The sequence below is a fragment of the Anomaloglossus baeobatrachus genome, chromosome 12, assembly GCF_048569485.1.
Source record: "Anomaloglossus baeobatrachus isolate aAnoBae1 chromosome 12, aAnoBae1.hap1, whole genome shotgun sequence".
NCBI classification, from domain to species: Eukaryota; Metazoa; Chordata; class Amphibia; order Anura; family Aromobatidae; genus Anomaloglossus; species Anomaloglossus baeobatrachus.
This window is the reverse complement of record NC_134364.1, coordinates 64,237,634-64,263,054: the sequence shown is the minus strand read 5'-3', so window position 1 is coordinate 64,263,054 and position 25,421 is coordinate 64,237,634. Positions and strand designations below refer to the sequence as shown.

General features: G+C 50.1%; 1 protein-coding gene across 1 annotated transcript in view; it reads left to right on the top strand.

Annotated features, from left to right (window-relative positions):
• The window catches only part of MIS18BP1 (MIS18 binding protein 1), a 173,332-nt gene that overhangs the window by 4,523 nt on the left and 143,388 nt on the right, over positions 1-25,421 (top strand). Inside the window, exons 2-3 of the mRNA XM_075330177.1 lie at positions 9,014-9,088; positions 10,939-11,696. Coding sequence (XP_075186292.1) covers positions 9,037-9,088; positions 10,939-11,696 — 810 coding nt within the window. The 5' untranslated portion in view covers positions 9,014-9,036. The remainder of the gene's footprint in view (positions 1-9,013; positions 9,089-10,938; positions 11,697-25,421) is intronic.

The window sequence follows — 25,421 nt, the reverse complement described above, 5'->3', positions numbered from 1 at the left end:
CCCAGCTGTCCGCTTTACCTTGGCTGGTAATCCAGTTTGGGGGGGGGACCCCATGTTTTTTGTTTTAAATTTATTTATTTAATGTAAAATAACAGCGTGGGGTGCCCTCTGTTTTGGATTACCAGCCAAGGTGAAGCTGCCAGCTGTGGTCTGCAGGCTGCAGCCATCTGCTTTACCCTAGCTGGCTACAAAAGATGGGGGACCTCACGTCATTTTTTTTTTTTTTTTTATTTATTTATTGGCTAAATACAAGGCTAGGCACCCACCCACATGAAAGTCACTAAAAGGTGCCAGCTTAGAATATGCAGGGGGGTGGGACATTATATAGGTCTTTCTCATCTATCTATTCATCTATCCATCTTTCCCTCTATCCATCATCTATCTATTATCTATATTATTTATTGCAGTTACAGCATAAAAAACCGCAAGGACAAACCTGCGTAAAAACCGCGGTAAAAACGCATGCGGTTTTTCCTGCGGATTTGGTGCGGTTTTTGTATTGCAGGTGCAGAAATTTTCAACTCCCAGAAGTTTCTCAAGAAATTTTCTTAAGACAAATCACTTTTCTAGTGCGCACATAGCCTTTGACTGATCCTTTGAGCTGACTGGCTCTGTCCTCATTTGTCCACTTTTTGCATGTGAAGACAACTAGAGCTCACCCCACATGGGACCACTGGTGTCTCCTTTCATGAAGAGTGTGGTTCAGCTGCTCTTGCTCTGCATGCAGGTAGAAGAACCTCCAGTGCCCCAGCGTCTGTCGGGAGCCCGTCCTTGCCGTGCTGCTGCTCTGTGGACACAAGTTCTTTCCACTCTTTGACATTGTTTCCTGTTACTTCAGGGTTTGAATGGAGAAGTGTTGTGTGCTTTTTTTTTTTTTGTGTATAAAGATGATGAGCTCTCATATTCCCCAGACCAGGCCCCATTTTTCAGCCTTTCCAGTTTCCCAACTTTCATCTTTAAGACATTGTTCACATCCCATCGTTTCTAGAGCTCATGTCCTTGGTCCTCAGATGGACCTTTTTGTGCCTACATTGTGTGCAGAATTATTAGGCAAGTTGTATTTTAGAGGATGTGTTTTATTATTGATCAACAACTATGTTCTCAATCAACCCAAAAGATTCATAAATATCAACGCTTAAAGGGGTTATCCGGCTTCTTTGACATTTTTTTTTTTATTTCCCTATTGGGCTACATTGGGGCAGGTAAGTAGATAGAGACCACTTACCTGCCCTGCTGTCAGCCCCTCTCCCCCGGCTCAGAGCGGTCATGTGACCGCTCCTGCCGCGATTTTGCTGCTTCCGGTCATTTCATGTCAACATGGGCAGGGCCATGTTGACATGCAAATCTGGAAACAGCATGTCACCTCCCTGCTGGGCTGTGCAGTGCGTGAGTCCCCACCCCCTTCACTGCACCCTCCCACACATTCCCCCGCACCTCTTTTACTCTCCAGTAACCTCCCCCTGCACTGCTGTGGGGTCCGTGACCTGGGGGCGGGGCCTGGCGGCAGCTGCCATGGTGTCAGCTCCAGCACCGGGCCCCCTGCTCAGGATCACACATTCAAATGTACCGGCATCACAGATCACAGATGCCGGTACATTTGAAAGTGCTGATGAGAAGCAGCGCAGCTTCTCATCACTGTCCCTCCCGCTGTCTGTGCTCTCTTCAGCACAGCGGTGACGTCGCTACTGTGCTGATATGTCCAGAGCACAGACAGCGCGCAAACGTGCAGGAGCGGCGGGGACCGAGGAAGGGTGAGTATGTATTCCACATGTGTTCGGGATGGGGATGGGGGGGGGGTTGCAGAGCCATATGTGTGCGTGTGCAGAGCCATATGTGTTCGTGTGCGGTGCAGAGCCATGTGTGTGCAGAGCCATGTGTGTGCGTGTGCAGAGCCATGTGTGTGCGTGTGCGTTGCAGAGCCATATGTGTGCGTGCGGTACAGAGCCATATGTGTGCGTGTGCGGTGCAGAGTCATATGTGTGCGTGTGCGGTGCAGAGCCATGTGTGTGCGTGTGCGGTACAGAGCCATGTGTGTGCGTGTGCGGTGCAGAGCCATATGTGTGCATGTGCGGTGCAGAGCCATATGTGTGCGGTGCAGAGCTATATGTGTGCGTGTGCGGTGCAGAGCCATATGTGTGCGTGTGCGGTACAGAGCCATGTGTGCGGTACAGAGCCATGTGTGCGGTGCAGAGCCATGTGTGTGCGTGTGCGGTACAGAGCCATGTGTGTGGTGCAGAGCCATGTGTGTGCGTGTGCGGTGCAGAGCCATATGTGTGTGTGTGCGGTACAGAGCCATATGTGTGCGGTACAGAGCCATATGTGTGCGGTGCAGAGCCATATGTGTGTGTGTGCGGTGCAGAGCCATATGTGTGTGTGTGTGGTGCAGAGCCATATGTGTGTCTGTGCGGTGCAGAGCCATATGTGTGCGGTGCAGAGCCATATGTGTGCGTGTGCGGTGCAGAGCAATATGTGTGCGGTGCAGAGCCCGATGTGGGGCTGTTATTTGCAATGCTGTAGTGATACCAGGTCAGGTGCTGGGGAAGAATACTGACAGGGAATGTGTGTGCAGGGGATGGGCAGGGGGCGAGGCTGGTCACTGTGGTGGGTGGTGACAGCTCTGACTGAGGTTTTGCACAGGAAGTGGTCATGTTTGCTGGATCTGAATGTAAACAAGAAGCTGCAGAGAATAAAGGGTGAATTCAAGAGGAACAAAAGTTAGAAAACAAAAAATAACAATGTATGGGTGATTTATATGACAATACAGCACAGATAAACTCAAAAATTTTTGTTAAGCTAATGTCAGACAACCCCTTTAATATTTTTGGAAGTTGGAGTGGGTTTTTTTTAGATTTGGATATCTGTTTGTGCAGGTAACTATTAGGCTATGTGCGCACATTGCGTTTTTGCGTGCAGTTACGCTGCGTATTGCACTGCAGCATAACTGCATGCGTCCTGCGTCCCCTGCACAATCTATGAAGATTGTGCATAATCCATGTGCACGTTGCGTTTTAGAACGTAGCGATTTGCATGCTGACAAATCACTGTGTTCTAAAAAGCAACATGTCACTTATGCCGTGCCCTTTGGATGCAGCTCCTGATCTGTCTATGGTGGGGACAGCATCAAGAGCGCATGAAATCGGCTTTTTCACTGCATTCATTACGCAGTGTTTCTGCAGCGATTTGATGCACACATGTGCTGTCAAATTGCTACAGAAATTTCTGCAGGGACAAGACGTAACATGCGCACATACCCTTACTTTGCAGAATTATTAGGCAACCTAATAAAAAACAAATATATTCCCATCTCACTTGTTTATTTTCACCAGGTAAATCAATATAACTGCACAAAATTTAGAAATAAACATTTCTGACATGAAAAAACAAAACCCCAGAAAATTAGTGACCAATATAGCCCCCTTTCTTTATGATGACACTCAGCAGCCGACCATCCATAGATTCTGTCATTGCTTGATCTGTTTACGATCAACATTGCGTGCAGCAGCCACCACAGCCTCCAGACACTGCTCCGAGAGGTGGACTGTTTTCCCTCCCTGTAGATCTCACATTTTATGAGGGACCGCAGATTCTCTATGGCAGGGGTGGGGAACCTTTTTTCTGTCGGGGGCCATTTGGAAATTTCTACCAACCTTCGGGGGCCGCACAAAATTATCAATGTTTAAATGACCCTGCTATATTGGGTGAAGCAATTAATTAACTGGGGGCATGGGGCTGGGGGCACAGACACCACACGCGGGGCTGGGGGCACAGACACCACACGCGGGACTGGGGGCACAGACACCACTGGAGGGGCTGGGGGCACAGACACCACTGGAGGGGCTGGGGGCACAGACACCACTGGAGGGGCTGGGGGCACAGACACCACTGGAGGGGCTGGGGGCACAGACACCACTGGAGGGGCTGGGGGCACAGACATCACTGTGGGGAAGGCACAGACATCACTGTGGGGAAGGCACAGACATCACTGTGGGGAAGGCACAGACATCACTGTGGGGAAGGCACAGACATCACTGTGGGGAAGGCACAGACATCACTGTGGGGAAGGCACAGACATCACTGTGGGGAAGGCACAGACATCACTGTGGGGAAGGCACAGACATCACTGTGGGGAAGGCACAGACATCACTGTGGGGAAGGCACAGACATCACTGTGGGGAAGGCACAGACATCACTGTGGGGAAGGCACAGACATCACTGTGGGGAAGGCACAGACATCACTGTGGGGAAGGCACAGACATCACTGTGGGGGAGGCACAGACATCACTGTGGGGGAGGCACAGACATCACTGTGGGGGAGGCACAGACATCACTGTGGGGGAGGCACAGACATCACTGTGGGGGAGGCACAGACATCACTGTGGGGGAGGCACAGACATCACTGTGGGGGAGGCACAGACATCACTGTGGGGGAGGCACAGACATCACTGTGGGGGAGGCACTCACGACTGGGGGGGGCTGCACACAGGACTGGGGGGGGCTGCACACAGGACTGGGGGGGGCTGCACACAGGACTGGGGGGGGCTGCACACAGGACTGGGGGGGGCTGCACACAGGACTGGGGGGGGCTGCACACAGGACTGGGGGGGCTGCACACAGGACTGGGGGGGGCTGCACACAGGACTGGGGGGGGCTGCACACAGGACTGGGGGGGAGGCACACACGACTGGGGGGGCTGCACACACGACTGGGGGGGCTGCACACACGACTGGGGGGGCTGCACACACGACTGGGGGGGCTGCACACACGACTGGGGGGGCTGCACACACGACTGGGGGGGCTGCACACACGACTGGGGGGGCTGCACACACGACTGGGGGGCTGCACACACGACTGGGGGGGCTGCACACACGACTGGGGGGGCTGCACACACGACACGGGGGGGCTGCACACACGACACGGGGGGGGTGCACACAGGACGGGGGGTGCACACAGGACGGGGGGGGTGCACACAGGACGGGGGGGGTGCACACAGGACGGGGGGGGTGCACACAGGACTGGGGGGGGTGCACACAGGACTGGGGGGGGTGCACACAGGACTGGGGGGGGGTGCACACAGGACGGGGGGGGTGCACACAGGACGGGGGGGGGGTGCACACAGGACTGGGGGGGGTGCACACAGGACTGGGGGGGGTGCACACAGGACGGGGGGGTGCACACAGGACTGGGGGGGTGCACACAGGACTAGGGGGGGTGCACACAGGACTAGGGGGGGTGCACACAGGACTAGGGGGGGTGCACACAGGACTAGGGGGGGTGCACACAGGACTAGGGGGGGTGCACACAGGACTAGGGGGGGTGCACACAGGACTAGGGGGGGTGCACACAGGACTAGGGGGGGTGCACACAGGACTGGGGGGGTGCACACAGGACTGGGGGGGTGCACACAGGACTGGGGGGGTGCACACAGGACTGAGGGGGTGCACACAGGACTGAGGGGGTGCACACAGGACTGGGGGGTGCACACAGGACTGGGTGATGGGCTGCACATAGGATTGTGTGGGGGTGCACACAGGACATTGGGGGGCTGCACACAGGACTGGGGGAGGGGTGCACACAGGATTGGGGGGGGTGCAAACTGGACTACTGGGTGATGGGCTGCACACAGGACATTGGGGGGCTGCACACAGGACTGGGGGAGGGGTGCACACAGGACATTGGGGGCCACACTGCGCTGAGAGTTTCATGCAACTCTGGGGGAGAGGGTTTACAGAACTGGTGTGGGGAGGCACAAAGCATTGGGCAGGGCACATAGCAGCAGAGGGTCGGCGCTGGACTCACAGCAGCATTGCACTCACATCACCGGAGTGCAGGAGCCGGACACACTGCATCAGAAGGAGAAGGCGGGCACTGATCTCCGGAGGGCAGGGGGCGGACACACAAGGCAGGAAGCTGAGGCTGCTGTGGACCCGCCCACAATTGGCACTGGCCCCGCCCACAATTGGCACTGGCCGACAGGAGAACACATTGCAGCACAAACAGCAATGTGTGGATTTAAAGGGCCGGCGGCAGCAAGACCGCGGTGACAGCACCAGCACTGCCTCCCCCGGGAATCTGCCCGGGGGCCACATAAAAGGTCATGGCGGGCCGCATGCGGCCCGCGGGCCGGAGGTTCCCCACCCCTGCTCTATGGGGTTCAGGTCAGGTGAACAAGGGAGCCATGTCATTATTTTTTCATCTTTTGGACCTTTACTGGCCAGGCACGCTGTGGAGTAGTTGGATGCATGTGATGGAGCATTGTCCTGCATGAAAATCATGTTTTTCTTGAACGATACTGACTTCTTCCTGTACCACAGCTTGAAGAAGTTGTCTTCCAGAAACTGGCAGTAGGTCTGGGAGTTGATCTTCACTCCATCCTCAACCCGAAAAGGTCCCACAAGTTCATCTTTGATGATTCCAGCCCATACCAGTACCCACCTCTACCTTGCTGGCGTCTGAGTCGGAGTGGAGCTCTCTGCCCTTTACTGATCCAACCTCTGGCCCATCCATCTGGCCCATCAAGAGTCACTCTCATTTCATCAGTCTTAAGATATTTCTTGGCCCAGTCTTGACGTTTTATCTTATGTTTCTTGTTCAGAGGTGGTTGTTTTTCAGCCTTCCTTACCTTGGCCATGTCCCTGAGTATGGCACACCTTGTGCTTTTTGATACTCCAGTAACGTTGCAGCTCTGAAATATGGCCAAACTGGTGGCAAATGGCATCTTGGCAGCTTCACGCTTGATATTCCTCAATTCATGGGCAGTTATTTTGCGCCTTTTTTGCACAACACGCTTCTTACGATCCTGTTGGCTATTTACCATGAAACGCTTGATTGTTCGGTGATCAGGCTCCAAAAAGTTGGCAATTTCAAGACTGCTGCATCCCTCTGCAAGACATCTCACAATTTTGGACTTTTCAGAGCCCGTCAAATCTCTTCTGACCCATTTTGCCAAAGGAAAGGAAGTTGCCTAATAATTAAGCACACTTTATATAGGGTGTTGATGTCATTACACCGCACCCCTCCTCATTACATAGATGCACATCACCTGATTTACTTAATTGGTAGTTGGCTCTCAAGCCTATACAGCTTGGAGTAGGACAACATGTATAAAAAGTATCATGTGATCAAAATACTCATTTGCTTAATAATTCTGCACACGGTGTAAAGGTTCAGACTAAATCATCTTGTCACCATTTTTTTTTCTTTCACTTTTGTTTTTATATTCTCCTAAATCAAAGTGTGGTCGTTCTTGTACCACCGTATAACATATTGCTACTCTTTATTCCAAGCACTTTGTGGTGCTCAAGAAGATGGACCCATTATGCTGACATGGACCTGATGGGGATCAGATGCCACATGACTCGTTTCTTCCTTTCGCGAAGCCGGGATCTCGTGGCTTACTCTGTCAGTGCCATGATCTCTCCTATGAGACGAGTTCCTTCAGCTCTTCATCTTTCCACCCTTCTTCCTAATCCACAGGATTCTTAGATGAGACCCCAAAAATCATGGAAACCCCCAGATAGGACCATTACTTGTAGGTCATTGAGTTATCTGAGATTCCCTGGCATCTGCCCCTTGGAGAGGACTCTTTTCTTCAGGAACGCCCTTTTTCTGCCAGAAATGATGATCTACCCCTGGACAGTCCTCTAGGCCCAGAATCTTTATTCCCCTCAGAGACATCAGCAAGAGATTTATTTGTTTTGTTTTTTTTCTTTTTGAGTAAACTGTGTAAAATCCTATCTTCGTTAAGTTCTTCCCCACCCCAAAATTGTCCTGGTTTTCTTAATGCACCCAAACTCCATACATGGAAAATAGCTCAATACAGAAATCAAAGTCGAAGAACGAAAAAAGTTCTGTACAACATCAAGAACTATATCAGGGGAAGTGCCAAAAACAAATAAACATATATTAAATGGCAGTCTATACCTCGTGTAAATGAGAGCGCCAAAATGATCCCTACATGCACGTTTCGGTGTACACCTTCCGGGGAAGGCATACACCGAAACGTGCATGTAGGGATCGTTTTGGCGCTCTCATTTACACGAGGTATAGACTGCCATTTAATATATGTTTGTTTATGCTGGAATTTCCCGTACTCCTCTCTGACAGTGACGGCAGTTTCTGCACTGCTGTTATGCAAGACCACTTCTGGTTGTGATGTTTCTATATTGTCACTGTCAGAGCTTTGGTTCGACGAGAATCCTAGCATTATCATCTTATGTTGCAGTTCCAGTGCGCACAGGGCCTAAGAGTGTACACTAACTCCAGTAATAATCCTGAAGGAGCTGGCAATGAGACACTTGGCCCGTGGCAACCAAATTGTCTGTACTACAGACCTCCAGTCCTCTTTGATTTTGGAGGGTGAGGAGTTGCCCGACTTTCCTATTGTTAGCGGCATCAAGGCTTATGGGAGGCATCGAGAAGAGGTAGGGTTGCTGCGAATGAACAACCGTGGACTTTTCGGCCCCACCACATCCAGTGTTGTCAGAGGTCCAAGAAGTGTCCTACAGCCCTTCAAGCCAAAAGATCTCTCTTTAAGGAGGCGGTGGAAAGTTTTCCCCCCAAAAAGGAACAGAACGCTAATATTCCAAATGCAAAATCCAATGGGTTGATCAAAGGTAAAATCACAATCCACCACTATGCTAAAAACCCGCCGTGGCCGATCGGGTCTGCTGTAAGGCCATCTTCATGTTGGCCATAACGGGGAGATCCAGCTGCACATCATGTCCCAAGAGTGTTGTAGACCATAGTCCTTCGCCCGGGTCGTCGTCTTGTCCCCATGAAAAGTGTTTTTGAGATATACCTCTCTAAAAGGCACACAAAACTTCACTATCATGTCTGACCCCCTCCCTCTCCTATTCTTTTTTCTTTGGGAGGGAGATGGGGGGGGGGGGGTACATTTCAGACAGAAAACCAGAATGGAGACCTCAAGAGCGCAGTGGGTTGTGCTCCCTAAGATGCTTTTTGTAGCTTCTCTGCAATATATGTGACATCTCGGTTTTATCTTTGTTACATTCAGGTCACTTAGGGTGGAGACCGAAGATGAGGAGTGACGTTCCGGAGGAAGATGATGAAATGAGTACTTCAGACTCCGGTACGTTTTTCTACTCTGTAGTTTCCCTCCTTGCCAGAGGCGACAAAGGAGCACGCCAGATATGGCGACTGTACATTAAAGATTTAATAAACAATGAGCAAACAAAAAGCACATTTCAAATGAATATGTACCTGAATACGTGGAAAATAGCTCAATACAGAGATCAAAGTCGAAGAACGAAAAAAGTTCTGTACAACATCAAGAACTATATCAGGGGAACTGCAAAAAACAAATAAACATATATTAAATGGCAGTCTATACCTCGTGTAAATGAGAGCGCCAAAATGATCCCTACATGCACGTTTCGGTGTACGCCTTCTTCCGGGGAAGGCATACACCGAAACGTGCATGTGTGGATCGTTTTGGCGCTCTCATTTACACGAGGTATAGACTGCCATTTAATATATGTTTTTTGCTGGAATTTCCCTTACTCCTCTCTGACAGTGGCTGCAGTTTCTGCACTGCTGTTATGCAAGACCACTTCTGGTTGTGATGTTTCTATATTGTCACTGTCGGAGCTTTGGATCGAGGAGAATCCTAGCATTATCATCTTATGTTGCAGTTCCCTTGATAAAGTTCTCTGGCGCCACCTGCTGACCACTGTGTGTATTATCTTTATATGTCATATTTTATACATTGTTTCAATAAAGATTTATTAATTGCTGTTGTACAGAATTGAAGATTTTAATGTGGAGGGTCGAGGTGGAAAAAGTTGCTTCAAGCAAATCAGTGTATTGTCCACTGCAGGCCTTGAGGTGGCGGTACCGGACTCGAGGCATCCCATGAATATCCTTTTATTCTTTTGTATGTCACTAGAATATGACGTAATATCCAACATCTAAGATGTCTATAGACCAAGAAAATAAAGGCACCGATGCCCCTTTTAGCTTTTCTCCAAGCTACCCACCATTCAGGAAATGGCAACATAGCCCATTGAGGTGAATAGTACTTGTTGCTATCGATTGCACTGCTGTTGGATGGGAGCGCTGCTCTGGAAAGTATGAAGCTGCTGCATAGCTATAGCTGGACCCCATCATGCTAAGGAATTGGTGAGCCTAAGCCTGAAAGACCCTCGCTGACCCACAAATCTGCCAAAGCAGATCAGCTCTGTCCTGTTGCGACATGTCTGATCTATCTCCCTTAGAGAGGACCTTTCCGTAAATCTCATGTTTTCTTTATTTTATGACCTGGTGTAATTGCCGCTGTTCTCCCGAATCCGGCGTTGTTTTTCCTTTGTTCCTGCGCCTCTCCGTTCCTGAGATATGGCCTTTGTGTATCTAATTGTCTTAGTCAAGTGGGCGTGATCCACTATTCAAGACCACACCCAGTTGTATAAAAAATACATTTATATACAAGGTAGAAGAAGCCCTAACTCAGGAACAAAAGAAAAACATCGCCGGATTCGGGAGAACAGCGGCATTTACACCAGGTAATAAAAAAATACATATGTATGGCAAGTGACAGAAAATACACCAACAATAAAAACTCTCCCCACTTCTTTTTATCTTTTACTTAACTTTGTTCCAATATTATTTATTTTTTATTATTGAGAAATCAATGAAGATATCTTCTGTGTCTCAGGAGTCCGGCCATCTCCTCCTCACTGTAAGATAGCTGTTTGCAGCAGGAGCCTCTCCCTTCTGTCCGCCATAGGACAAAAGATCTCTCAGCGCCGTTCCCTTGGTTTGCACACCTCCACCGGTCTCCCGTGTTTTGGCTAACGTACATTTGTTAGTGGAAGGGGGGGTTACATAAATGATTTCTATTTCCTGGTTCTCAGAGCAACTAGTGACCCCTCGCCTGCGGTCACCCCGATAAGTACTTGGCTAACAACTTCTTCTCAACCACAGATGACGTCTGGGGAGGTCCAGGGAACGAAGGAGATGACGAAATGTCAAAAGGAAACAGTAAAGGGATAGCCTCCGAAGGCCCGAGACCCCCAACTCCCAAGAAATCAGAGAGTGCCTCAAGCCTGTCTGACCCCGAGGAAGAGTTTGTAGATCACTATAAAGAGCTCTGTGAGCTGATAAGTCAATCGCAGCTGGTGCACATTCCCTGTAAACTGAGACCACGAGTCCTAGCAGCTGCCAGCCCACCCGTGGATGAGCTACTGGAAGAGGAGGCACCAGTTCCAGCAGCTGCCAGCACACCTGTGAAGGATGCACAAGTCTCAGCAGCTGCCCGCCCACGCAAGAAGGAGCCACGAGTCCCAGCACCTGCACGCAAGAAGGAGCCACCTGAAAAGGAGCAAAGAGTCACAGCAGCTGCTCGCCCACGCAATATGGAGCCACCTGAAATGGGGCCACGAGTTCCAGCAGCTGCCTGCCCACCCAAGAAGGAACCATCAAAAGAGGAGCCACGAGTCTCGGCAGCTGCCTGCCCACCCAAGAAGGAGCCATCGAAAGAAGAGCCACGAATCTCAGCAACTATCCATCCAACCAAGAAGGAGCCATTGAAGGAACAGTCACTTGTCTCAGCAGCTGCCTGCCCACCCAAAAAGGAGCCATCGAAGGAAGAGCCACGAGTCCCAGCAGCTGCCCGCCCATGCAACGAGCCACAGAAAGAGAAGCCACAAGTCCCAGCAGCTGCCCGCCCAGCCAAGAAGGAGGTAAGAGACACTCACATTTTTGCCATGGGGCACTGAACCAGCCTCTTACTCGGCATCTACCTGGAACTGCAGTGGCCGGAGCTCGCTCCGATCGCTGCTGTTTAAATGCCGCTGTCAATGTCTGTTTCCAGCATTTAAATGATTGTCATTGTCTGTGCGTACCTGATCGAGGGGAAGCTAATAGGTCTGCATTGCTTCTGGGGACCCCTCTTTAAATTTCCCCCCTTTCCCACCTTCAAAAATAAACATTTGGTATCTCTGGGCCAAAAAAAGGTTTGGCCTATGAAAATCTAAAATATAAATTGTACATTAACTTTGAAAAAAAAGAAAAATATCCATACATCATAATTGCCATTTTTTTGGGTCCTTGTCCAACCACCACAAAAAAATGTGTTCATAAATTTGTCTAAATGTGTTAGTGAGCAGAGATAATCCTTCCACCTCACTGGTGTGGCAGATCAAGGTGCTGATTAGATAGCATGATTATTGCACAGGTGTGCCTTAAGCTGGCTGGCATCATTATTGCACAGGTGTGCCTTAGGCTGGCTGGCATTATTGCACAGGTGTGCCTTAGGCTGGCTGGCATCATTATTGCACAGGTGTGCCTTAGGCTGGCCACAATGAAAGGCCACTCTAAAATGTGCAGTTTTATCACACAGAACTATGGCACAAGTTTTGAGGGATTGTGCGATCAGTGTGCTGACTGCAGGAACGTCCACCAGAGCTGTTGTCCGTGAATTGAGTGTTCATTTCTCTACCATTTAGCTGTATCCAAAGGTGTTTCAGAGAATTTGGGAGAACATCCATTCGGCCTCACAACCACAGACCACATGTAACCGCACCAGCCCAGGACCTCCACATCCAGCATCTTCACCTCCAAAATCGTCTGAGACCGGCCACCGGACAGCGGCTGCAGCAATTGGTGCAAAACCAAAGAATTCCTGTACAAACTGCCAGATACCGTCTCAGGGAAGCTCCTCTGCTGCTCCCTTTGACTGCAGGTCATTGTTGTATCTGATCAACCTCATCAACTCTATGCGAAGGAGACATGCTGCGCTGCGTGAGGCTATTGGTGGTCACGCCAGATACTGACCGGTTTTCTGACCCTCCCAATGCTGTAAAACTGCACATTTTAGAGTGGCCTTTTATATTGGCCAGCCTAAGGCACACCTGTGCAACAATCATGCTGTCTAATCAGCATCTTGATATGCCACACCTGTGAGGTAGATGGATTATTTCCACAGAGAAATGTTACTAAGGCCTCTTTCACACGTCAGTGATTCTGTTATGTATGTGACAGTTTTTATACTTTCCAGAATCACTGACATACGCAGACACATTATAATCAATGGGTCTGCGCGCACATCAGTGTTTTTTCACTGACCGTGCTTCTTTGTGGTGTACACGCATATCCATGTTTCCGCATAGAGACTAGTCCATTTTTTTTTTCTGGCATCACTGCTATCCCATAGACCACACTATAGTGTGATCTGTGAAACATGTCAGAAAAAAAAAAAGTATCTTTACAATAAAAAGCTTTATACTCCCCTTCTCCAGTGAGGCTCTCTCCGGCCGCTGCTGCCTGTTGCTTCCAAGCCGGCTAATTACTCTCATGAGTATGCACTGCACAGCAAGGGGAAGTAGCTGCAGCAGTGACACAGCAGCGGCCGGAGATTCAGCACCATGGACAGCAGGAGCGGGGACGGGAGTTTGGAATACCTAATCTGCATGTGGAATCACGGATAGCACATGGACAACCCACGTCTGCCGTGAATCTCGGCACACTGAGAGACAAATGCGTTTTTAACACATCAGGGAAATACGTCTGTGCTTCTCACTGACGTGTGAACCATATTTGAGAGAAAAAGGCCTTTCTTTGTCGCTCTATTGGGAGACCCAGACAATTGGGTGTATAGCTACTGCCTCCGGAGGCCACACAAAGTATTACACTTAAAAGTGTAAGGCCCCTCCCCTACTGCCTATACACCCCCCGTGGGATCACGGGCTCCTCAGTTTTCATGCTTTGTGCGAAGGAGGCTAACATCCACGCATAGCTCCACTGTTTAGTCAGCAGCAGCTGCTGACTTTGTCGGATGGAAGAAAAGAGGGCCCATACTAGGGCCCCCAGCATGCTCCCTTCTCACCCCACTTTTGTCGGAGGTGTTTGTTAAGGTTGAGGTACCCATTGCGGGTACGGAGGCTGGAGCCCACATGCTGCTTTCCTTCCCCATCCCCTTAGGGCTCTGGGTGAAGTGGGATCCTATCGGTCTCCAGGCACAGGAGACCGTGCTCCGTCCACACCCATGGGAATCTGCTGGACATGGAGCTGAGTATCGTCAGGGACAGGGCCCTGCTACATTAAGGTACTCTGTGTCCCCGTGCAAATCGCGCACACACACACCAGCATTGCTGGGTGTGTTAGTGCGCCGGGGGCAGCAGCGCGGCGCGCTTGTGCTATACTCACTGCAGCTTGCTGAGTGAGTTTATGTGTTAGGAACTACCACGCCGGCCGCTGATGGCGGTTTTTACGGCGACAGCGCTGCGGCGCGGCTGGGACTTGTGGTGCGCCGGGGACTTCCGCGCTGGCCGCGCTTATACGGCGGCCGCGCTTATAAATCGAGTCCCCGGCTTTTGCGGCCTAGTTCCGTTTCGTTCCCGCCCCCAGGCCTGCCAGTCAGGGGAAGGGCGGGACGCTGTTCAGAACGTCAGCGCCGAGGGCTGGAGTCTGCTTAGCATACTCCAACCCCCCTCACTGGGCACAGTGGGACGCCAGTTTCCCGCACTTTGTCTGGGGCACGCCCACGGCCCGCCCCTCTTCACAGGACGCCGGCAGCCATTCCTGTTTGCATGTCTCAGTGGAGAAGGGAGACAAGCTCTGGGAGACCCAGACACGGGATTCTGGCGACCACACACCCGCTTGGAGCGGGCGGTAAGCGGCACCTCGGGTGCTGACCCCACTTGTGCCGAAGTGTTCATTTGTACTTTATGCTTGTATTCTATACATTGCACTGTACGGTCGCTATTCTTGGCTATATACCCTCCTAGATTGCTAGACAACAGCATGTCGTCCGCAAAAAGCAAGGGGGCCAAGGCACAGGCTTTCTATGCTACTTGTACCGCATGTGAATACAATACAGAAGTTCAATAAACCCATCTTTTAAGATACCTTTAAGACTCCAACAACAGCTTCAAAATATAACGGACATGAGTCGGTATCGAATTATGCATATTTTTATTATTTTATTCAACAACAAAATATTTTTATATATTGCTTTTCCAAAGAGTATTATAAAATATTGTGCTCAATATTATAGTAAATTGATCCCAGTAAAAAACAGTAAACACAGAACAAAGGCTAGTCCATGGGGTCCAAAAAAAACTGTTCAAACCATAACCACATATAAGTGAACACAGGGGATATCACATATGAAGCTCCCAGCACTTCCTGAATCAAACAATGGTAGCAGTGAAAGAAAAACACCGTAGATTAAATCCCCAAGTGTTATTTTTGTATAGAGTTATCTGATTGCCCACATAAATGGTATTAAACATTCACAGCGCCAGTGGATGAACAGGAATGTTTCAGATTATAGCTCTAAACCCCTGCTGTTCATTCTATATCCCGAGCGATGGCCTGCGCGCTGCGCATATGTAACCTCAAATCCCAGATGGAAAAGGGAGTGGAATCAAAGGAAATCCTCTGTCTCCAAGGTGTCAGGTGCAAAGCACACACGGCCCAAGCCGGGTCATTAATTCGATTAGTACACAATAGCACTCATATGTAGAAACCGATCAAACAGTTTAAAAGATTAAATTCAAATAAGTTTGTTTAGTTACCCATAGTGGGGATGGACCACCCGGACAGCTCCCCGACACGTGTTTCGCAGTCCGCTTTCTCAAGAGGGCGTGGTGTTTGGGCGCTCCCTCCCTGTCTTAAATGCGGTGCCACATAACACCATGTGATATCATCCAGCCAATCCATCACGTTGTATCGCCGGCGTACAAGCGTCAATATAAATTGTGCCGTATGTATGTAATCCATTGGGTGGAGGAGGTCACATGGTGGTGATGGAGATAACGTCATCACTCGTGCATGCTGTGTGAATGTTTAATACCATTTATGTGGGCAATCAGATAACTCTATACAAAAATAACACTTGGGGATTTAATCTACGGTGTTTTTCTTTCACTGCTACCATTGTTTGATTCAGGAAGTGCTGGGAGCTTCATATGTGATATCCCCTGTGTTCACTTATATGTGGTTATGGTTTGAACAGTTTTTTTTGGACCCCATGGACTAGCCTTTGTTCTGTGTTTACTGTTTTTTACTGGGATCAATTTACTATAATATTGAGCACAATATTTTATAATACTCTTTGGAAAAGCAATATATAAAAATATTTTGTTGTTGAATAAAATAATAAAAATATGCATAATTCGATACCGACTCATGTCCGTTATATTTTGAAGTTGTACCGCATGTGAGGCTGTTCTACCGGCAGGTGCCACTGACCCCCATTGTGTGCAATGTTCGGCCCCTGTAGCACTTGCTCAGCCGGGGTCTCTGCTAGAGGTGGCCCAAGGAGAACCACCTGTGAACACTGTCCAGGTGACAGGGACGGAGTTTGCAGTTTTTGCTGATAGATTGTCTGTGACTATGACTAAAATCCTTGAGACTTTGCAGTCCAGACCGGTACCTCAGACCATGGGCACTGTTGATTCAATGCTCCCTGGCCCCCCTCATTTGGAACAAATCCGTGCTCCGGGGGGGTCCCATGCATCCCGGGGTGATGGCTCTGACACGGACGACAGTCCCAGACAGCCTAAGCGAGCTCGCTATGAGCGACCCTCGACTTCATCACACTGGTCAGGGTCCCAGCAAGAGGACTCTCTATATGATGAGGCAGAGATAGCTGATCAGGATTCTGATCCTGAGACCGCTCTCAATCTGGATACACCTGAGGGGGACGCAGTAGTGAATGATCTCATAGCGTCCATCAATAAAATGTTGGATATTTCTCCCCTAGCTCCTCCAGTGGAGGAGTCAGCTTCACAGCAGGAGAAATTCCATTTCAGGTATCCCAAGCGTAAATTGAGTACTTTTCTGGACCACTCTGACTTTAGAGAATCAGTCCAGAAACACCACGCTTATCCGGATAAGCGTTTCTCCAAACGTCTTAAGGATACACATTATCCCTTTCCCCCTGATGTGGTCAAGAGCTGGACCCAGTGTCCAAAGGTGGATCCCCCAATCTCCAGGCTTGCGGCTAGATCCATAGTTGCAGTGGAAGATGGGGCTTCACTTAAAGATGCCACTGACAGACAGATGGAACTCTGGTTGAAATCCATCTATGAAGCTATCGGCGCGTCGTTTGCTCCAGCATTCGCAGCTGTATGGGCACTCCAAGCTATTTCAGCTGGTCTTGCGCAGGTTGACACTGTCACACGTACATCTGTTCCGCAAGTAGCGTCCTTAACCTCTCAAATGTCTGCATTTGCGTCTTACGCTATTAATGCTGTCCTGGACTCTACGAGCCGTACGGCAGTGGCGTCCGCCAACTCCGTGGTTTTACGCAGAGCCTTGTGGTTAAGGGAATGGAAGGCAGATTCTGCTTCCAAGAAGTGCTTAACCAGTTTGCCATTTTCTGGTGACAGACTGTTTGGTGAGAGATTGGATGAAATCATTAAACAGTCCAAGGGTAAGGATTCATCCTTACCTCAGCCCAGACCAAATAAACCCCAACAGAGGAGGGGACAGTCGAGGTTCCGGTCCTTTCGAGGCTCGGGCAGGTCCCAGTTCTCCTCGTCCAAAAGGACTCAGAAGGATCAGAGGAGCTCAGATTCTTGGCGGGCTCAGTCACGCCCGAAGAAAGCAGCCGGAGGAACCGCTACCAAAGCGGCTTCCTCATGACTTTCGGCCTCCTCTCTCCGCATCCTCGGTCGGTGGCAGGCTCTCCCGCTTTGGCGACATTTGGCTGCCACAGGTCAAAGACCGTTGGGTGAGAGACATTCTGTCTCACGGGTACAGGATAGAGTTCAGTTCTCGTCCTCCAACTCGATTCTTCAGAACTTCTCCGCCTCCCGACCGAGCCGATGCTCTTCTGCAGGCGGTGTGCTCTTTAAAGGCAGAAGGAGTGGTGATCCCTGTTCCTCTTCAGGAGCAAGGTCACGGTTTTTACTCCAATTTGTTTGTGGTGCCAAAAAAGGACTGGTCTTTCCGTCCTGTTCTGGACCTAAAACTGCTCAACAAGCATGTGAAAACCAGGCGGTTCCGAATGGAATCCCTCCGTTCCGTCATCGCCTCAATGTCTCAAGGAGATTTCCTAGCATCAATAGACATCAAAGATGCTTATCTCCACGTGCCGATTGCTCCAGAGCACCAGCGTTTTCTACGCTTCGTTATAGGAGACGAACACCTTCAGTTCGTAGCCCTGCCTTTCGGTCTGGCGACAGCCCCAAGGGTCTTCACCAAGGTCATGGCAGCAGTAGTAGCAGTCCTGCACTCTCAGGGTCACTCCGTGATCCCTTACTTGGACGATCTACTTGTCAAGGCACCCTCTCAAGAGGCATGCCAACACAGCCTGAACGTGGCGCTGGAGACACTCCAGAGTTTCGGGTGGATCATCAACTTTTCAAAGTCAAATCTCACCCCGACCCAATCGATAACATACCTTGGCATGGAGTTTCATACTCGCTCAGCGATAGTGATGCTTCCGCTGGACAAACAGCGTTCAATACAGATAGGGGTGCAATCTCTCCTTCAGGGCCAGTCGCACCCCTTGAGACGCCTCATGCACTTCTTGGGGAAGATGGTAGCAGCAATGGAGGCAGTCCCTTTCGCGCAGTTTCATCTGCGTCCACTACAATGGGATATTCTCCGCCAATGGGACGGGAAGTCGACGTCCCTAGACAGGAACGTCTCCCTTTCTCAGACGGCCAAGGATTCTCTTCAGTGGTGGCTTCTTCCCACCTCATTGTCAATAGGAAAATCTTTCCTACCCCCATCCTGGGCGGTGGTCACAACGGACGCGAGTCTATCAGGGTGGGGAGCAGTTTTTCTCCACCACAGGGCTCAAGGTACGTGGACTCAGCAAGAGTCCACCCTTCAGATCAATGTTCTGGAAATCAGAGCAGTGTATCTTGCCCTACAAGCCTTCCAGCAGTGGCTGGAAGGCAAGCAGATCCGAATTCAGTCGGACAACTCCACAGCGGTGGCATACATCAACCACCAAGGAGGGACACGCAGTCGGCAAGCCTTCCAGGAAGTCCGGCGGATTCTGACGTGGGTGGAAGACACGGCATCCACCATATCCGCAGTTCACATCCCGGGCGTAGAAAACTGGGAAGCAGACTTCCTCAGTCGCCAGGGTATGGACGCAGGGGAATGGTCTCTTCACCCGGACGTGTTTCAGGAAATCTGTCGCCGCTGGGGGATGCCGGACGTCGACCTAATGGCGTCCCGGCACAACAACAAGGTCCCGGCCTTCATGACACGGTCTCACGATCTCAGAGCTCTGGCGGCGGACGCCTTAGTTCAAGATTGGTCGCAGTTTCGGCTGCCTTATGTGTTCCCACCTCTGGCGCTGTTGCCCAGAGTGCTACGCAAGATCAGGTCCGACTGCCGCCGCGCCATCCTCGTCGCTCCAGACTGGCCAAGGAGGTCGTGGTACCCGGATCTGTGGCATCTCACTGTAGGACAACCGTGGGCACTACCAGACCGGCCAGACTTGCTGTCTCAAGGGCCGTTTTTCCATCAGAATTCTACGGCCCTGAGCCTGACTGTGTGGCCATTGAGTCCTGGATCCTAGCGTCTTCAGGTTTTTCTCATGAGGTCATTGCCACCATGAGACAGGCTAGGAAACCAACCTCTGCCAAGATCTACCACAGGACGTGGAAGATATTCTTAGCTTGGTGTTCTGCTCAGGAAGTTTCCCCCTGGCCATTTGCATTGCCTACTTTTCTTTCCTTCCTGCAATCCGGGTTGGAAAAAGGTCTGTCGCTCGGCTCCCTTAAGGGACAAGTTTCGGCGCTTTCTGTATTTTTTCAGAAGCGCCTAGCACGACTTCCTCAGGTACGCACGTTCCTGCAAGGAGTTTGTCATATCGTCCCTCCTTACAAGCGACCGTTGGAGCCCTTGGATCTGAACAGGGTTCTAATTGCTCTTCAGAAGCCGCCTTTCGAGCCTTTGAGGGATGTTTCCCTGTCTCGCCTTTCTCAGAAAGTGGCTTTTCTAGTAGCGGTCACGTCTCTTCGGAGAGTGTCCGAGCTAGCAGCGCTGTCATGCAAATCTCCCTTCCTGGTGTTTCACCAGGATAAGGTGGTTCTGCGCCCGATTCCGGAGTTTCTCCCTAAGGTGGTATCCCCCTTTCATCTCAATCAGGATATCTCCTTACCTTCTTTGTGTCCTCGTCCAGTTCATCAATGTGAAAAAGATTTGCATATGTTGGATCTGGTGAGAGCACTCAGAATCTACATTTCCCGCACGGCTCCTCTGCGCCGCTCGGATGCACTCTTTGTCCTTGTCGCTGGCCAGCGTAAAGGGTCGCAAGCTTCCAAATCCACCCTGGCTCGGTGGATCAAGGAACCAATTCTTGAAGCCTACCGTTCTGCGGGGCTTCCGGTTCCCTCAGGGCTGAGAGCCCATTCTACCAGAGCCGTGGGTGCGTCCTGGGCATTACGGCACCAGGCCACGGCTCAGCAGGTGTGCCAGGCGGCTACCTGGTCGAGTCTGCACACTTTTACCAAGCATTATCAGGTGCATACCTATGCTTCGGCGGACGCCAGCCTAGGTAGACAAGTCCTTCAGGCGGCGATTGCCCACCTGTAGAAAAGGGTCGTTTTTACGGCCCTATCATGAGGTATTATTTTAACCACCCAGGGATTGCTTTTGGACATCCCAATTGTCTGGGTCTCCCAATAGAGCGACAAAGAAGAAGGGAATTTTGTTTACTTACCGTAAATTCCTTTTCTTCTAGCTCTAATTGGGAGACCCAGCACCCGCCCCTGTTTGTTTGTATATACATGTTGTTCAGGTTGAATGGTTTCAGTTCTCCGATATTCCTTCGGATTGAATTTACTTAAACCAGTTTATTGGCTTTCCTCCTTCTTGCTTTTGCACTAAAACTGAGGAGCCCGTGATCCCACGGGGGGTGTATAGGCAGTAAGGGAGGGGCCTTACACTTTTAAGTGTAATACTTTGTGTGGCCTCCGGAGGCAGTAGCTATACACCCAATTGTCTGGGTCTCCCAATTAGAGCTAGAAGAAAAGGAATTTACGGTAAGTAAACAAAATTCCCTTCTTTGTGTCCATAAAAAAAATGTAGATCTTTTTTGTTCAGCTCATGAAAAATGGGAGCAAAAACCAAGTGTTTTTTATATTTTTGTAGTGTGTGTGATATCATTTATATATATTACACCGTATATCACAAAAGTGAGTACACCCTAAGTACCTCATTATATCGCTTCATGGAACAACACTGACTATCTGACACTTTGATACAGAGTACAGTAGTCAGGGGCTGGGGAGACCACCTGCCTCCACCCCACCCCCCTTTCCCCACTATGTGAGTCCGCATTTATACTATCACCTTCCATGTAAATTGGAGGCTGCAGTTCATTATTTATATATTTATTTTTTTTTAATTTTATTTTATTTTTCGTTTAGTGTGCTTTCCCTCTTCGAAACACACATACCTTTATATAATACAAGTGAGTACACCTCTTAGACTTTTTTGTAAATGTTTTATTATATAAATAAGTTTATCTTGGTCTTGTCAGACCACAAGACATGGTTCTAGTAATCCATGTCCTTTAGGCTTGTCTTTAGCAAACTGCAGTTTTCTTTTGAATGCTCTTTAAAAGAGGCTTCCTTCTGGGCGACAGGCATGCAGACCAATGTGATGCAGTGTGCGGCGTATGGTCTAAGCACTGACAGGTGAACCACCCCCACCCATTTATCCTCTGTGGTGTGAGGCGTACGGACTGAGCACTGACAGGTGGACCCTCCGCCCCTGTATCCTCTGGAGCACTCATACGTCTATTCTGTATAGACAACCTCTGGATATGATGCTGAGCACGTGCACTCAACTTCTCTGGTCAGCCATGGTGAGGCCTGTTCTGAGTGTATGTCTGGTTATACTGCTGTATGGTCTTGGCCGCCGTGCTGCAGCTCAGTGTCAGGGTGTTGGCAATCTTCTTATAGCCTCGGCCATCTTTATGTAGAGCAACAATTCTTTTTTTCAGACCCTCAGAGAATTTTTTTGCCATGAGGAACCATGCAGAACTTCCAGTGACCAGTATGAGAGAGTGTGCGAGAGATAACACCAAATGTAACACACCTGCCCCCCATTCACACCTGAGACCTTGTAACACTGAGTCACAAGACACCAGGGAGGGAGAATGGCTAATTGGGCACAATTTGACCATTGTCACTTAGAGGTGTACTCACTTTTGTTGTTGGCGGTTTTTACATTAATGGCAGTATGCTGAGTTATTTAGAGGGCACCAAATCTACCCTGTTATACAAGTTGCTCACTGACACTGTACATTGTATCACAGGGACAGATCTGCAGTGTTAACCCATGAAAAGATATAAGAAAATATTTACAAAAATATGGGGGGTGTACTCACTTTTATGATATACTAATGTATTGTGTGTGTGTGTGTGTTGACGAGGAAAAGAGCACTGAAAGAAGCAAAAAAATAAGCGTCAGCTGACAATTCCTACACAGAGGAAGGTGATGGTTGATATGAGGACACTCGCATGGCAGGTGGTCCCCAACCCCTGTATCCTGTTGTAAGGTATCCCATCAGGGCGATGTTCAGTATGTGGAGCTAGCACTGATGCCCTCCCCAGGATGTGGGGTGAAGCGTCAGCTCTACATCCGCTGTCAGCAGACCGCTTAACGCTACTGTATACCATTAACACCTCTTACTACGGGTAATGATTGATCACTCCCACGGATATCAATGGGTATAATGAAAAGTGGTATTTAATGTCAACATAAAAACAATTGCAACATGTTTCGGGCGGGGGGGCCTTCCTCAGGCATAAAAAAACATATACAATAAAAAAACCAATGATTTTTGACTGTTCTCTAATTGGTCTTTATACACCCCTCCCTTCAGCACTCTTATTAACCCTCACAAGACTGCATGCAATTAACCATTCCTGAGGCAAGGTGCTGTAAAAACCAGTGTGACCACCTTACTGCAAAAACTTAAACTGGTGAACAGTAAGTTCATCACATTGGTATTGGCAGCACCTCGCCCCATGAATGGTTAATTGCAAAATCCTTTAGAAAACAAAAAAAAACACCTTGACAAAATCATGCCTCTTGGTTACTGTCTCCCAACCAACCTATTTTACCGTACAAAGGTGAGATCCACTTTTCTTCAGCGCTCTATTGGGAGACCCAGACGATTGGGGTATAGCTACTGCCCTCCGGAGGCCACACAAAGCACTACACTAAAAAGTGCAAGGCCCCTCCCCTTCTGGCTATACCCCCCCGTGGTATCACGGGTACTCCAGTTTTCAAGCTTTGTGCGAAGGAGGTCAGACATCCACGCATAGCTCCACAGATTTTAGTCAGCAGTAGCTGCTGACTATTTCGGATCGAAGAAAAGAGGGCCCATATAGGGTTCCCAGCATGCTCCCTTCTCACCCGTAGATGGTGTTGTAAGGTTGAGGTACCTATTGCTGGTACAGGGGCTGGAGCCCCACATGCTGTTTTCCTTCCACATCCCCTTGTAGGGCTCTGTGGAAGTGGGATCCTGCCGGCCTCAAAGCTCTGACGCCGGGCTCCATCCACAGACCCATAGCACCTGGTGGATGCCGAGCAGGAGTACCATCAGGGACAAGGCCCTGCATCATACAGGTACTCTGTGTCCCCGGCAGGCACAGACACACTCCGGGCTGGCTGGGTGTTGTAGTGCGCCGGGGACCGTAACGCTAGAGCTAGTGTTCCTACAGTTTAACTGGGGGACTTTTTTCTGTGTTGTGGGAACGCAGCGCCGACCCCCGCTGGACCGGCGGCGCTGCTGTGACTTTTAGTTCGCCGGGGACACGCCGACCGCGCTTTTACGGCGGTGGCGTTTATAAATCTAGTCCCCAGCTTTTGCGGCCTAGGACGCCGGCAGCTCCGATTCGTTCCCGCCCCCACCCTGTCAATCAGGGTAGGGGAGAGACGCTGTTTCACGGCAGCGACGAGGGCTGGAGCCTGATTTACATGCTCCAGCCCTCTCACTAGGCACAGAGGGAAGCAGGCTTCCCGCTCTTAGTCAGGAACGCCCAGGGCCCGCCCCCCCTCCTCTCTCAGGACGCCGGCAGCCATTACATGCATGTCTGGCTGGAGGAAGGACGCAAGGCTCTGGGAGACCTGGACTAGGGGGCTTTGGAGATCACACACCCGCTCTTAAGCGGGCGGTAAGCGGCTTTTCAGCTGGCCCCTCTAGTGCCTCAGTGTGTATTAGTGTACTGTGTCACTGGACATATATATATTTCCTTATTGCTTGCACTGTGAGGTCGCTTCCTGGCTGTATACCCAGATCGCTCTGAGGAGGCAGCAACATGTCATCCACAAAACGCAAGGCTGCCAAGGCTAGGGCTGTGTACACTGCGTGTGCTGCATGTGGGGCTGCTCTACCAGCAGGCTCCAAGGACCCCCATTGTGTGCAATGCTCAGATCCGGTGCTGCTTCGCCAGCCGGAGTCAGGAGAGATAGTGACCCAGGCTGAGACGCCTGTAAGTCCTGCCCCGGTGTCAGGGACAGACTTTGCAGTTTTTGCTGATAATATGTCTGTGACTATGGCAAAAATCCTTGAAACTTTGCAATCCATGCCTGGGGCTCAGTCTATGGACACGGCGAGGTCTCTGTCCTCTAATCCCCCTCAGTTGGATTTAATCCAGACTGCAAGGGGGTCCCCGGCTTCACAGGCTGAGTATTATGACTCAGATGATAGCCCCAGCCACCCTAAGCGGGCTCGCTGGGAAAGACCCTCAACGTCTTCACACTGCTCAGGGTCTCAGCGCAATCAGTCGCTCTGTGATGCGTCTGATGAGAGTGATCAGGAGTCTTATCCTGGAACCCCTCTCAATCTGGATACCCCGGATGGGGACGCCATGGTAAACGAGCTTATCTCAGCCATCAATAGACTGTTGGATATTTCTCCCCCAGCCCCTTCTGCAGAGGAGGCAGCTGCAGAGCAGGAGAAGTTTCGTTTTCTCTATCCCAAGCGTAAATTAAGTGCTTTCTTGGATCACTCTGACTTCAGAGAGTCAATCCAGAAACACGACGCTCATCCAGAAAGGCGTTTCTCTAAACGTTCTAAGGATACACGTTTTCCTTTCCCCCCTGATGTGGTCAAGCGCTGGACCCAGTGTCCAAAAGTTGACCCCCCGATTTCCAAACTTGCAGCTAGATCCATAGTTGCAGTGGAGGATGGCGCTTCACTTAAGGATGCCAATGACAGACAGATGGACCTCTGGTTAAAATCTGTCTATGAAGCTATCGGCGCGTCGTTTGCTCCAGCATTCGCAGCCGTATGGGCACTCCAAGCTATTTCAGCAGGGTTAGCAAAAGTGGATGCTATCTTACATCCAGTGGTGCCGCAAGTGGCGTCCCTTACCTCGCAGATGTCCGCGTTTGCGTCTTACGCTATCAATGCGGTCCTAGAATCTACCAGCCGCACCTCAATGGCGTCCGCCAATTCGGTAGTTTTGCGCAGA